At 39.8% G+C, this 13,633-nt stretch overlaps 1 protein-coding gene across 4 annotated transcripts in view; it reads left to right on the forward strand.

Moving 5' to 3' along the window:
* ULK4 (unc-51 like kinase 4) overlaps positions 1-13,633 on the forward strand; it is a 608,666-nt gene that overhangs the window by 294,332 nt on the left and 300,701 nt on the right. For all 4 annotated transcript variants that reach the window (XM_025883716.2, XM_025883719.2, XM_073901588.1 and 1 more), the window contains one exon: positions 1,521-1,569. In XM_025883716.2, coding sequence (XP_025739501.1) covers positions 1,521-1,569 — 49 coding nt within the window. The remainder of the gene's footprint in view (positions 1-1,520; positions 1,570-13,633) is intronic.

The raw sequence follows: 13,633 nt of genomic DNA on the forward strand, positions 1-13,633 counted from the left end.
TTTCAGCCCAGGCCTCATGAGAGTATATATCATAAAAATTTAAAAAGATCAGTTTAGGGAAAGGGATGGTCAACATCTTGGGAGCTGAGGAAGAAGCCTGGAAAAGTGCTGGCTTGAGGTCATGCTTGGTCTTGGGTCTGTGCATTTTGCATCCTGCTGAGACATGGTGTAAGGAGCTTCGGCTTCACGTCTGAGCCTTCAGTTGCCCAAGAAAGTGAATAAATAAATTTAATATTTGTAGTCAAAACCTTATCCCCTGATATAGTAAAACTACAAAAATAATCACATTTATTTCTGCTAGATACTGAGGGGCTTTCTAAATGCTCGCTCCATTCTTTGGGACTCCTTTCTGTACTTCACTTTCCCTTAACACATATTTATATGTGTTATTATATATATATATTATTATTATTATAAACACTGTGATCTCTTTTTGGCAAGTCTCGTAGGCTTTTCTTTTATCACTGTATTATTGTAGACAGACAAGCTCTAGGGAGGCCAGATGATGAATTCCCTTCCTATCCACCTGGCATTTTCTGTGAAATAGACAAACTCTAATGCCCACAATGAAGGCAGCATGCTTGTCTTAAGTGCTGTCATTTATCATACAAAGTCAACGCTAATAAAATGAAGGAATCTGATTTATTTTTAAAACGGAATCAGGAATCAGCAAATGATAGCTTATGGGCCAAATATGGCATATACCTGTTTTTGTAAATAAAATTTTATTGGAACACAGCCATGCCTATTCATTTATGTATAATTTATGCCTGCTTTTACATTATAATGACAGAGTTAAGTAGTTGCTATAGAGACTGTGTGGCCCACCAAAGCCTGAAATCTTTGCCATCTGACCCTTTACAGAAACAGACTGACTGCCCTGGACTGAAGGAATATTTAGAGACTGAGGTATTGTTTTTAGTAAGAATGGTTGAGGCTAAAAAAAAAAAAGAACGGTTGAGGCTATTTTCTCTTACATGGCATGAAAAAAAATCTTGTCACAATAGATAATAATTCATAACTAGTTTTGGTGAGGGAAAATTCCCAAAGTCTATTGGGTGATTGGGGTCTACTTTTCTTTTTTTTTAAAGTAACAGATTAAAAATCATTATACATTCATAATGCTGAGAAGATAGCTAATGAGGCATAAATGAGAGATTACATGTGGCATGCTTAGAATGTAACTGTGCAGTGAGGGCTGGTCACATGGTTTCAGCTGGCATTGCCTATTCTCATAGTCTATAATAATTGTGAATTTTAATTTTTATATTTATAAATGTCAACCTATTTGAGATTATACTTGCTACAGATCAATAAGGCTAAGCTAAGAGTCACTTGAAAAGAGCCCCATATTTCTTGTATTTAATAGATGTAGTTCAATGTGTTAAAAATGAGTATTTAATCATCTATTTCTCGGTCACAGAATTTAAGCAATAAAACATGGGGCTGTGGTGCTCCTGATCAGGGCAGTTTAAATATGAGTTATCTAATGTGTGCTTCTTTTATTTTTTTTTTAACAGACTTGTGGAAGAGAGCAAACTGATCCCACTCATTTTTGAAGTAATTCTGGTAAGAAGGGAAACTTGTCTCTGAAATTCGAGTGACATTTAAAACATTTTAAGGTTTTGACCATGTCGTGGGGTTGGGTTCAAACCCTGACTCTGTCCAGAAGGATTCTGTGCCCTTCATCATCTCACTTCACCTTATTGGGCCTCAGTTTCTCTATCTGGACCTTGTCCAGCTCTGAAATGGTAGGGGACACCGCTTAATGACCTGCCCTCTTTTTATACATCGTTCATTTGAGATTGGTTTGTGGAGGAAGGGCAGAGGGATGATCACTACACTTTGGTGTGAATTTTCTGATGCTCAGTATGAAGCCCCCTGACTTGGTAGTCAATGGGTCAGATCAGCAGTTTTGTGCCTATGGCCAGAAGGTTATGTTCTTCCGAATGTGGAATAGCTTAACTTCCATACATCATTTTTTTCTATTCATAGAATGCTACTCCATTGAAAACCATTTGTTAAAGGAAACCTTTCTTCTATGGTTCCTATGTGTAGAGAGTGAAATGGGATTGCCGGGTTGACTTTTCTCACTTCTGATAAATCCCTACTAATTCCTGCCTTTAGGCAGGTTTGAGAAGTAGGCTGGAAGTTGAGTTGGTGCTGAGAGCAACAGAGTGCCCTTAGCTGAAGAAATGTTCTCTTGTACCTGGGTTGGCTATCCCCCTTCACTAAAAACCTGCCCTACATAGGTAAGTGACAGCATAATGGACAAAGGAGGGGACACGTCCCCAGCCAGCTCAGCCTAACCTACCTTGGTCTTCAATGGAGCAATAACCCTAGTCTGATAACTGTACCCATGGAAAATTAGCTTTCTTTAATCATCCTAAAATATTAATATACAAGTTGTTTGTGTGTTGATATGGCTAAATGGTGAAAACATTATTTTTCTTAGCTGCAAGGTGAACCTTTTCCTTCCAGGAGAGTGGGTTGGGTTTGCTGAGCTATGTGGTTTGGATGGGGACAAGAGGTGGCAGTGGGTGCTATTCCCAAAGCATGCTCCAGTGACAAGATGGCACAGAGCTGCCATGCTGGGGCCTGTACAAAGTTGGAGGCTGGATTGAATTGCTTTGAATAGTAAGGGGATTTTATAAGCAATAGTGGGAGAAGAAATAGAGAAAATGGGAGGAAGGCACACGGAGATAGCTGTCGAATGGGGATTTTAAGCTTTGCCAAGTGGCCTGTGTGTCTCCCCATCTTCAATAAGGGTATATGTGACTTGCTAATTTGTTGCAGCATTGGATTTGTTTTGGAGTTCAGGGGGTGCAGTAAACTGCCTGCTTTGGGTTTCGTTGGGCATGGGGCAAGAGCCAAAGCTGTCCAAACCCAGCCACATCAGGCTTGCATTTGAGGAGACCAGCGTTGAAGACATGGAGAGCTCTCTAGAGCTCGAACAGGCCTTAAGGGGGGGGGGGGGGGGGGGGGATGTGACTCATTGCCCTGCTGTGGCAGGAACGTTTCTAACCTGTTCGGGTCAGTACAGCTCCTTTTGTGACTGATGAAAAGTTTTCATCCTGTCCTTTGGCAATCACTTCAGGGTCTCAAATCTTGTACATAGGAAATTCCTTCTTGAAGGTTACCAAAATCTGTGCTTGATTAATCTTTGTATAATGACCACCTAGAAAGGTTTCATATCTTATTTTTAAAAGATTTTTATTTTTGTGCAAGAGAGAGAGGGAGAGAGAGCACGTGCGTGAGCATGCACATGAGCGGTGGTGGGGCGAGGGGCAGAGGGAGAAGCAGACTCCCCGCTGAGCAGGGAGCCCGATGAGTGGCTTGATCCCAGGACCTGGGATCATGACCTGAGCTGAAGGCAAATGCTTAATCGACTGAGCCACCCAGGCACCCGAATGGCTTCATATCTTACAAACCACAGTGAATGTTTAATTGATTAATGCCATGATTTAGACCTTTTTCATGTATTGGAGCTGTCATAGCATGGGTAGAGGTGATGTCTACTGTCCAAGTGAGGATCTCAGCCAGTCCTGAGCCCTGTGACCTCCCAGGCATGTCTGGGATGATGCTTTTCCTCTAACCAGAACAGCTCCATACTCAGGTTTCTTCTATGATAATATTTCAAAAAGAGGTCCTGCTGCTAAAAAAAAAAAAAAAAAAAAAAAAAATGTTGGAAATCACTGCTTTTAGGGGACAGGACTTTGATGTCCTTGAAGAACATTATTAAATCCCTTTTCTACTTTTGTCTTTCTTGAGTTGAATAATCTCAACTTTTTCCCTCTGTATAAATACATTTTTTAATCAGTGAAATGTCTTTGTAGCAGTTATCCTGTGAACAATTACCTTGTCCTTTCTAAATTTTTGTCACTGAGCAAGACATGATATAGCATTTTAGTGATTCTATGATGTACTTTTTTTTTTTTCTTTCAGATTTTAACATTTCTGAAACTGGGATGTACTTTCCAAATCAGTGACATTTTATGATTGCTTTCAGCCAGGTGACCTGGTTGTCATTGCCTTAACCAATTCATTTCGCTTTTATTTTTCTTTTTATAAGTGCCCAAGAGTGATGCATTATAAAAATATATGTCTGAATATGTCTAAAAGAGCTCTTTCAATAAACATAAAATGAACTTTCTAAGTAATAAGAAATCATGTCATAGTTTAATTGGCAGCATTTTTCTTTCTTAGGGCTTAAGAAAATAATGGTACATCTTAGAACTGAGGGATTCCTAGTTTCAGGGAAACACAGTATATACTTCAGTGAGGTTTGGTTTCTAAGCTCAAGGGCCTGTGTGGCGTCTACATACATGTAGCAGCTTCTTGGCAACAGTTTGCTCAGAAAAGACATAATGATGTAAGAGAATGGTCGAGTTTTGTTCTTCTGTATATAGCTGTCCAATTTTACCCCATCTACATTTATTGAAGAGACTGTCTTTTTTTCCATTGGATATTTTTTCCTGCTTTGTCGAAGATTAGTTGACCATAGAGTTGAGGGTCCATATCTGGGCTCTCTATTATGTTCCATTGATCTATCGGTCTGTTTTTGTGCCAGTACCATGCTGTCTTGGTGATCACAGCTTTGTAATAAAGCTTGAAATCAGGCAACATGATGCCCCAGCTTTGTTTTTCTTTTTCAACATTTCCTTGGTGATTTGGGGTCTTTTCTGGTTCCATACAAATTTTAGGATTGTTTGTTCCAGCACTTTGAAAAATGCCATTGGTATTTTGATTGGGATGGCGTTGAAAGTATAGCTGCTCTGGGCAGCTATATACAGAAGAATGAAACTTGATCTTTCTCTTACACCATACACAAATATAAACTCTAAATGGATGAAAGACCTCAATGTGAGACAGGAATCCATCATAATCTTAAAGGAGAACATAGGCAGTAACCTCTTCGACATCGGCCACAGCAACTTCTCTCAAGACATGTCTCCAAAGGCAAGGGAAACGAAAGCGAAAATGAACTTTGGGACTTCATCAAGATAAAAAGCTTCTGCACAGCAAGGGAAACAGTCAACAAAACAAAGAGCCAACCCACAGAATGGGAGAAGGTTTTTGCAAATGACACTACAGACAAAGGGCTGATATCCAAGATCTATAAAGAACTTCTCAAACTCAACACCCAAAAAACAGATAATCAAGTCAAAAAATGGGCAGAAGACATGAACAGACACTTCTCCAAAGAAGATCTCATACAAATGGCTAACAGACACATGAAAAAATGTTGAACATCACTAGCCATCAGGGAAATTCAAATCAAAACCACATTGAGATACCACCTTACATCAGTTAGAATGGCAAAAATTAACAGGGCAGGAAACAACATATGTTGGAGAGGATGTGGAGAAAGGGGAACCCTCTTACACTGTTGGTGGGAATGCAAGTTGGTACAGCCACTTTGGAAAACAGTGTGGAGGTTCCTCAAAAAGTTAAAGATAGAGCTACCTTATGACCCAGCAATTGCACGACTGGGTATTTATCCCAAAGATACAGATGTAGTGAAAAGAAGGGCCACATGCACCCCAGTGTTCATAGCAGCAATGTCCACAAGAGTCAAACTGTGGAAGGAGCCAAGATGCCCTTCAACAGACGAATGGATAAAGAAGATGTGGTCCATATATACAATGGAATATTACTCAGCCATCAGAAAGGATGGATACCCACCATTTGCATCGACATGGATGGGACTGGAGGAGATTATGCTGAGTGAAATAAGTCAAGCAGAGAAAGACAATTATCATATGGTTTCACTTATTTGTGGAACATAAGGAATAGCATGGAGGACATTAGGAGAAGGAAGGGAAAAATGAAGGGAAAATCGGAAGGGGAGATGTACCATGAGAGACTATGGACTCTGAGAAACAAACTGAGGGTTCTAGAGGGGAGGGATGTCAGGGGGATGGGTTAGCCCGGTGAGGGGTATTAAGGAGGGCACGTTATTGCGTGGAGCACTGGGTGTTATGCACAAACAATGAATCATGGAACACTACATCAAAAACTAATGATGTATGGTGATTAACATAATAATAATAAAGACATAATGAAAAGATTGTACAGAGTCCTGCATATTGGCTACTACTTGTCTTCTAGCCACCCACTAAAACAAAAGCTGGTGGTCCACTGTGTCCTCCTTATGACTTTTTTCTCTCCTCTTTGCCCATAACTGTTTTCCAGCTTCTTTTGATATACTGAAAGACTGATACAGGCTTTATAACTTCCTCCTTTTCTAGAGATCCTCATACAATGTGCTCTTACCAGCAGTGCTTCCTCTCCTACATGTTTTTCAGTAAGAAAGCAAATGTTTCTCTTCTGATGGGCAGGAATTTCAGGCAGTTTCTGTGTCTTTTCTGTGGGCCTGGAGGGAAGTGAAGATGAAAGAAACAACCTGTGAATTTGATGCCGTTTATATAAAACAGCCATGTACAAATCTTAAGCAGGTAGAACAAAGAGATTTAAGTATGGATCCAGCTGGCCAAGATATAGTACAAAGCTGTAGTAATCAAAACAGTCTGGTACTCTCATAAAAATAGACACATAGATTAATGGAACAGTATAGAAAGCCCAGAAATAAATCCATGTTTTTATGGTCAATCTATGACAAGAGAGGCAAGAACATACAATGGAGAAAAAACAGTCTCTTCAGCAAATGGTGTTGGGAAAACTGGACAGCTACATGCAGAGGAATGAAACTGGACTGCTTCATACACCATCCACAAAAATAAACTCAAAATGGATGAAAGACCTGTGAGACTTGAAACCATAAAACTCTTAGAGGAGAACACAGGCAGTAATTTCTCTGACATCAGCCATAGCAACATTTTTCTGGATTTGTCTTCTCAAGCAAGTGAATCAAAAGCAAAAATAAACTCCTGGGACTACACCAAAATAAAAAGCTTTGCACAACAAAAGAAACCACCAACAAAACAGAAAGGCAACCTACTGAAAGGGAGAAGATATTTGCAAATCATATATCTGCTAAGGGGTTAATACTCAAAATAGATAAAGAACTCATACAACTCAACACCAAAAAAACAAACAATCCAATTTAAAAAAATGGGGAGAGGACCTGAACAGACATTTCTCCAAAGAAGATATACAGATGGCCAACAGACACATGAAAAGATCATTAGTAATGAGGGAAATGCAAATCAAAACCACAAAACCACACTTCACACCTGTCAGAACATCAGGAATGAAAAGAAATGTGTTGGCAAGATGTGGAGAAAAAGGAAGCTTCATGCACTGTTGGTGGAAATGTAAATTGGTGCAGCCACTGTGGAAAACAGTATAGAGATTCCTCACAAAATTAACAATAGAAATACCATATGATCCAGTAATTCCACTAATTGGTATTTACCCAAAGAAAAAGAAAACACTTTGAAAAGATACATGCACCCCTATATTTATTGAAGCATTATTTATAATAACCAAGATACAGAAGCAACCCAAGTGTCAAGTGATAGATGAACGGATAATGAGCGCGTACACACACACACACACACACACACACACACACACACACACACACACACAGGACTATTACTCAGCCATAGAAAGGATGAATCTTGTCATCTGCAACAACATGGGTGGAACTAAACGATATTATGCTAAGTGAAATAAGTCAGAGAAAGACAAATATCATATGATTTCACTTTGTGGAATCTAAAAACCAAAACCAGTGAAAAAACAAAAAGCAGAATCAGATCTATAAATACAGAAGACAAACTGATGGTTGCCAGGGGTGAGGGGGTTGGGCAAGATGAGTGAAAGGGAATTGGGTGGTACAGCCTTCCAGTTATGGAATGAAGAAGGAATGAGAATAAAAGGCGCAGACAGCCTAAGGAATCTAGTCAATAGTATTGCAATAGTGTTGTATGTTGAAGAGCAGAAGATAATGTACAGACTGGTCAAATCACTGTGTTGTACACCTGAAACTAACATTGTGTGTCAACTATATCAAAAAACTACAACTGGTTAAAGATATAACCAACTGGAAGTAGTTTTTATTATTTTGAAAAAAAGCCAAATCTCCAGTTGTAATTGCCCACTCAGGAGCACAGTGCTCCCTCCTGTCTGCATGACTAACCGTCTGGGCCCTCTGGATTCAAAATACAGGAAGAATGATGTGCAGGCACATAATCACACAGTAGTATAGGAGCTTTATGGAGAGAGGGAGAGAATGCTGGGGATCCCAGGGGTGGAAGGGACCCACCCCTCATTGCAAGGAGAGGAGTCTCACAGAAGAAGTAACCTTTGAACGTGGCCTTGAGGGAGTTGCCATGAGGAGAGGGGGCATTCCAGCATGGGAGATGGTGAGAACTTAGCTGTGCCTGGACCAGAATCCATGGAGAAATGCAGGGAGTGAGGCTGGAGGGTAGTTTGGGCACAGATCCTGCAGGCTTTATATTGTGGTGGTTTCATATTTGTTTGGCTTTGCACATAATTGATGCTTTTTCAAAATCAGATAGTATCCTTTACTTAGAAAAAAGAAAATCTTTTGGAGCCTCTAGCTGTGTGCACTGAGGAGGTAGGCTGCTCAGCCAGAGGTTGGGACTTGGAGAGAATCAGGTTTAGGGTCATGGGATTATACAGAAAACTTGAGACTGGTTGAGGGCTGGATTCAGTGAGTTCTCTGCCAGTCTCCATCAGTGAGGCTTTTGAAATCAGCCACAGGGAGAGTGGGGAAGGAGTCATAAAACACAGGGCCAGTCTCAGAGGTTTGAGCTAAGGGCCCAGGAGTTCTAACACCACATTCAGGCCAGAGAGCAGGCAGAATGTTTTTAATCCTGAGATCCAGCTGCAGGTGCCCCAGCTCTTGGCAGGCCAAGAGGTGGGGAAAGCCAGGTAGCTGATTGCTTACAAAAAAGCAGCTGCAGGCCCACCTGGGTGAGGACACTGCCTTTTCCTTGGCCTTGCAAGGCAGCTGTGTTGAGTGGGGACTGGAGGCTCAGGCAGTGTACGTGGGATAAAGCTAAATGGATTCCTATGCACAGTCTTCAGGGTCTAGCATGCTAAGGCAGTCTGGATCTGTGTAACAAATGCGGGTTCCTAAGAACAGGAGCCATCAGAAGGACCCAGTGGCTTGGTTTCGAGTGCAGAGTTGCCTGCGGAGCAGGATGGAAGGCATTCTTCTTCTTCCCCTTTGCCACTTTCCAAAGAATAGAAGTTGCTTTTAAATGTGTCTTAAGTATGAATTTGGATGAATCAGCCTTTGGATTTTGCTATAACTCTAATCTCTCTTCATTTTATTTTAGTGGTTTATGCTTTGGCCTACTTCAGTAAATCATTTTGATATCAAGTAATATAGGCAAACTGCATTTTATTGGAAAAAAAATCTTTATTCATGGCAGATTTTCCAACATGTGCCAAAATATCACTGTCATGATATTTTATGTGTCTGTTCCAAAACAATTAAAGAGCAATTTCAGTGGCAAATGTTAACAATAAAAATGGGATTAGCAATACACTAGTTTGACAATTATATTGTTTTAACAATCTTGAGGATAGCAGCTGAAGCAAGCTTGAGTAAATCTTTCAAGTCATTGGTATCTTTAGAAAAAAGTCTCTTTATGGACCCTTGGAGCCTAAAGGATTTAATCATGGAGACACCAACATAGTACAGATTGGCAGCCACGTTATATTTAAGGAATGTTTTCAGTCCTGTGCATTCATTAGGCTTTTAAAATTACTTTGCTCTTTCCTAGTTGCAACTCATCTGATATGAATTGGTTCTTTTATGTTAAAATGACAAGTTCCTTATAAGATTAAGAATCTGCACACTTGTGTCCAATATGCCATTAATATGATTCTGCTGTGCACATGGGCATGAATTTCTAAAGTAGCAAATAAGATATGATTAAAATTTCAAAATGCTTGACTTAGGAAGATCCTTTCAAAGTTATAAAAGAGGACTTACTGGATGTAAGAGAAATCTGTTTCTTCAACCTACACGAATACCTATTCAGGATTTCTGTAGATTGCAGAATGGAGCTGTATAACCCAACTGCTATTGTATACAAGATGATTTTATACACAATACACACTGTCATTAAAGTATATACTTTGATGTGGTTTTTTTGTGAGGGAGAGGAAATAGATATGCATGGATCTGCTCTTGGTAGCTTATGTCATCAGTTTGTATTTGCAAAATAGCTCTCTAGGGCTAGGGTGTAATCTGTTGATGCTGGATTAAATGTAGTGAAGTTGCCCATATCGCTACTGAATTTATCTGATCAGCATCCCGTTATCTGGTTAGCCAAGTAAATGTGTTGAAGCTAAATAAAATAAATGTATATCAGCAAACTTGGTGTAAAGCATAACTAGTTTCTGCATAATTAACCCAGTTGGTTTGAAAGAAGATGGACTTTATTACCATAAAAACCACATGTTGTGTCCACTGAAGAAAATGCTAAAGTAGAACTGAGGATATCTTTGGCCAGTCACAGGGCACACATTGGGAATGTGTTACATATGGCCTCTTCCGAGCCAATGGGATAATCCTGGGTTTTATCCTCATCATTCTTGTTTCTAGTTAGTTCTGCTCTAGGTCCTGGGCTTCACTTTGAGGAAGCAGTATTCCTTCTTCCTTCTCTCTAAGGAGACAGTCTAGTTAAAAAGCATAGAAATTGACAAGTGATATGTACTTCCCAGGAGTGTAGCTTTTGCATTTTTTGGTTTTTACTCTTAATTGGTTGTGGAATTAGACTTGCAAAGAGAGTGAGGGTAAGCTAGGGCACACTACACTAGCCAGTAGCCACGCAGAGCATTGAACGGAGATGTGCTCCAAGTGTCAGATACCGGATTTCCAAAAAAAAAAAAAAAAAAAAAAAGTAGCTGATTAATTTTCTTATATTGACTATATGTTAATATTTTGGATATATTGGGCTAAGTGAAGTATCATTCAATTAATTTTGTCTGTTTCTTTTTGTTTATGGTGGCTTCCAGAACATTTAAAACATGTGGTTTGCATTCTATTTCTGTTGGATAAGAGCTGTAGAAGGTGATTTCCTACATCTTGTATCCTCAGTTACACTGTGAGTTTCACTTAGGGAAGAACCCCCGCTGTGTACAACCTCATTTGCACCCAGAACATTGCCTTCCTGCTTTTTGCCTTTCAGTATGTATCGATTCATTTGTGAACAAGTGAGGGAGGTAAGGCATGGCTGTTATACTTAGATCCTTCTTTCCTAGACTGGGGTCACCAGCTGATCTTTCTCCCCTTGATGGTGGTGGGAAGATGAAATAGTAAGATGGGCCAGTGTTCTCCAAGTGATGTACTCACGAAAGGCAATTTGGTCGTAGCTCCCCTGACTTTTGTCCTTGGCTGGTGACACCATTTGATTTTACTGGTTTCCTGACTCTCGACTGTCTGGGGATGCCCATTCCTTGGCCATTGGCCACCTTTGGGTTCAGGCTTCTGTTAAAAAATAAAGTGCCTGCGGTCGTCATCAGGCGTTGCCCAGTCTCGTGACTCCAAAATGTTTGTATTTAGGCCCCTCTGATAGATGGGAACAGGGTGGAATGACTTGTGGTAAATACAAAGACTTATTGGAAGGGCCTAGTGTAAAATCAGTGATTGCTCATTCTCCATAAGTAACCACTAAATGCTACTTTTTCTTAAACTTCTTCAATAATGTAGGATTCGATAAAGTTTATTCATGAACAAAACGATTGAGAATACCCACTTTTTAAGAAAGTGGAAATGTCAGCAAAAAGTTACAAGTTTTGATTAAAGCCACAAACATCTATTAGCATTTGCTTTTGATGCTCTTTGTGTTTGTTTTCTTGGATGAGCAAGAAAGAGCAGAATTTATACGCTTACCCAGAGCTGCAAAGGATTTTCAGACTGAGCCAGGAAATCTGATGGACTGAAGCAGTTTACAGATTTATGGGGAAAGGAAAGCTTTTTAAATAGCACTAGCAAGTGAAATTGCATTTTGGATTTATTAGAGGCACCAAATTAGAGAAAGACTGAGGAGAAGCCAGTAAGGGCAAATTATTACATAGGATTTTTACGTTTATTTTTTTCTGGTAACAAAATCAGTGCCTACTTGTAAAGAGTTCACACAGTGCAGAAATGTCTAACATAGAATGTGAAGATCTTCCATAATATCACACTGTACAGCTTAATGCATAGTCTTATTCTTTTCCACCCATATATTATCTCTCTCTTTTTTTTAAGATTTTATTTATTTATTTGACAGAGAGACACAGTGAGAGAGGGAACTCAAGCAGGGGGAGTGGGAGAGGGAGAAGCAGGCTTCCCACCGAGCAGGGAGCCCGATGTGGGGCTTGATCCCAGGACCCCGGGATCATGACCTGAGCCGAAGGCAGACATTTAACGACTGAGCCACCCAGACGCCCCTTATATCTCTCTCTCTTTTTTTTTTTAAATCAAAAACAGAACCATACTAAATATTCTATTTTGTATCTGCCTTACTGTATAGTGTCCATGGCAAAAGTGTGTATATGTGTGCACATATGTATTATTTGTTCTATTTCATGGCCATAGTTCATTGTATTAACAACATTTAGCCAATCCCCACTGATGGACACTTAAAGTTTTTTCCCTTACCTTTTTGCTAATATGAGCAACATTGAACAGAACATCTTTGCTATATCTTTGCACCTTTGTGAGTTTCTCTTAATTCTTAAAAGTCGAATTGTTATGCCAAAGTATATGCATCTTTTGTATTTTATGTTACTCTCAAAAATGTTAATATAAAATTTCCCACACAGTAGTGGTATAAAATAGTACCAACTGTGCCATGCTCCCACTGAGTATCATTCAGTTGTCTGTTGTTTGTGTTTTTACTGGTTTGCTTTTTAATATCTGTCAAATAGATCTTTTTTTTTTTAAAAAGATTTTATTAGAGAAAGAGCTTGTTAGCACGGGGAAGGGGAGGGGGAGAGGGAGAGGGAGAGGGAGAAGCAGACTCCCCGCTGAGCAGGGAGCCCCACGCAGGTAGATCCCAGGACCCACTGATCACTACCCACAGAAGGCAGACGCTTAACCAACTGAGCCACCCAGGTGCCCTTTCTTTCTTTCTTTCTTTCTTTCTTTCTTTCTTTCTTTCTTTCTTTCTTCTCTTTCTTCTCTTTCTTCTCTTTCTTCTCTTTCTTCTCTTTCTTCTCTTTTCTCTCTTTTCTCTCTTTTCTCTCTCTTTCTCTCTCTTTCTCTTTCTCTCTCTCTCTCTCTCTTTCTCTCTCTCTTTCTCTCTCTCTCTTTCTCTCTTTCTTTCTCTTCTCTTTCTTCTCTTTCTCTCTTTCTCTTCCTTTCTCTCTCTTCCTTTCTCTCTCCTCTCCTTCCTTCTCTCCTTCCTTTCCTTTCCTTTCCTTTCCTTTCCCTTTCCTTTCCTTTTTCCTTTCCTTTCCTTTCCTTTCCTTTCCTTTCCTTTCCTTTCCCTTTCCCTTTCCTTTTTCCTTTCCTTTCCTTTCCTTTTTCCTTTCCTTTTTCCTTTCCTTTCCTTTCCTTTTTCCTTTCCCTTTTCCTTTCCTTTTTCTTTTCCTTTTTCCTTTCCTTTCCTTTCCTTTCCTTTCCTTTTTCCTTTCCTTTCCTTTCCTTTCCTTCCCTTCCCTTCCCTTCCCTTCCCTTCCCTTCCCTTCCCTTCCC

The sequence above is a fragment of the Callorhinus ursinus genome, unplaced genomic scaffold (genome assembly GCF_003265705.2).
Source record: "Callorhinus ursinus isolate GAN/ISIS: 27379988/994484 unplaced genomic scaffold, GSC_fseal_2.0 scaffold1, whole genome shotgun sequence".
NCBI lineage: Eukaryota > Metazoa > Chordata > Mammalia > Carnivora > Otariidae > Callorhinus > Callorhinus ursinus.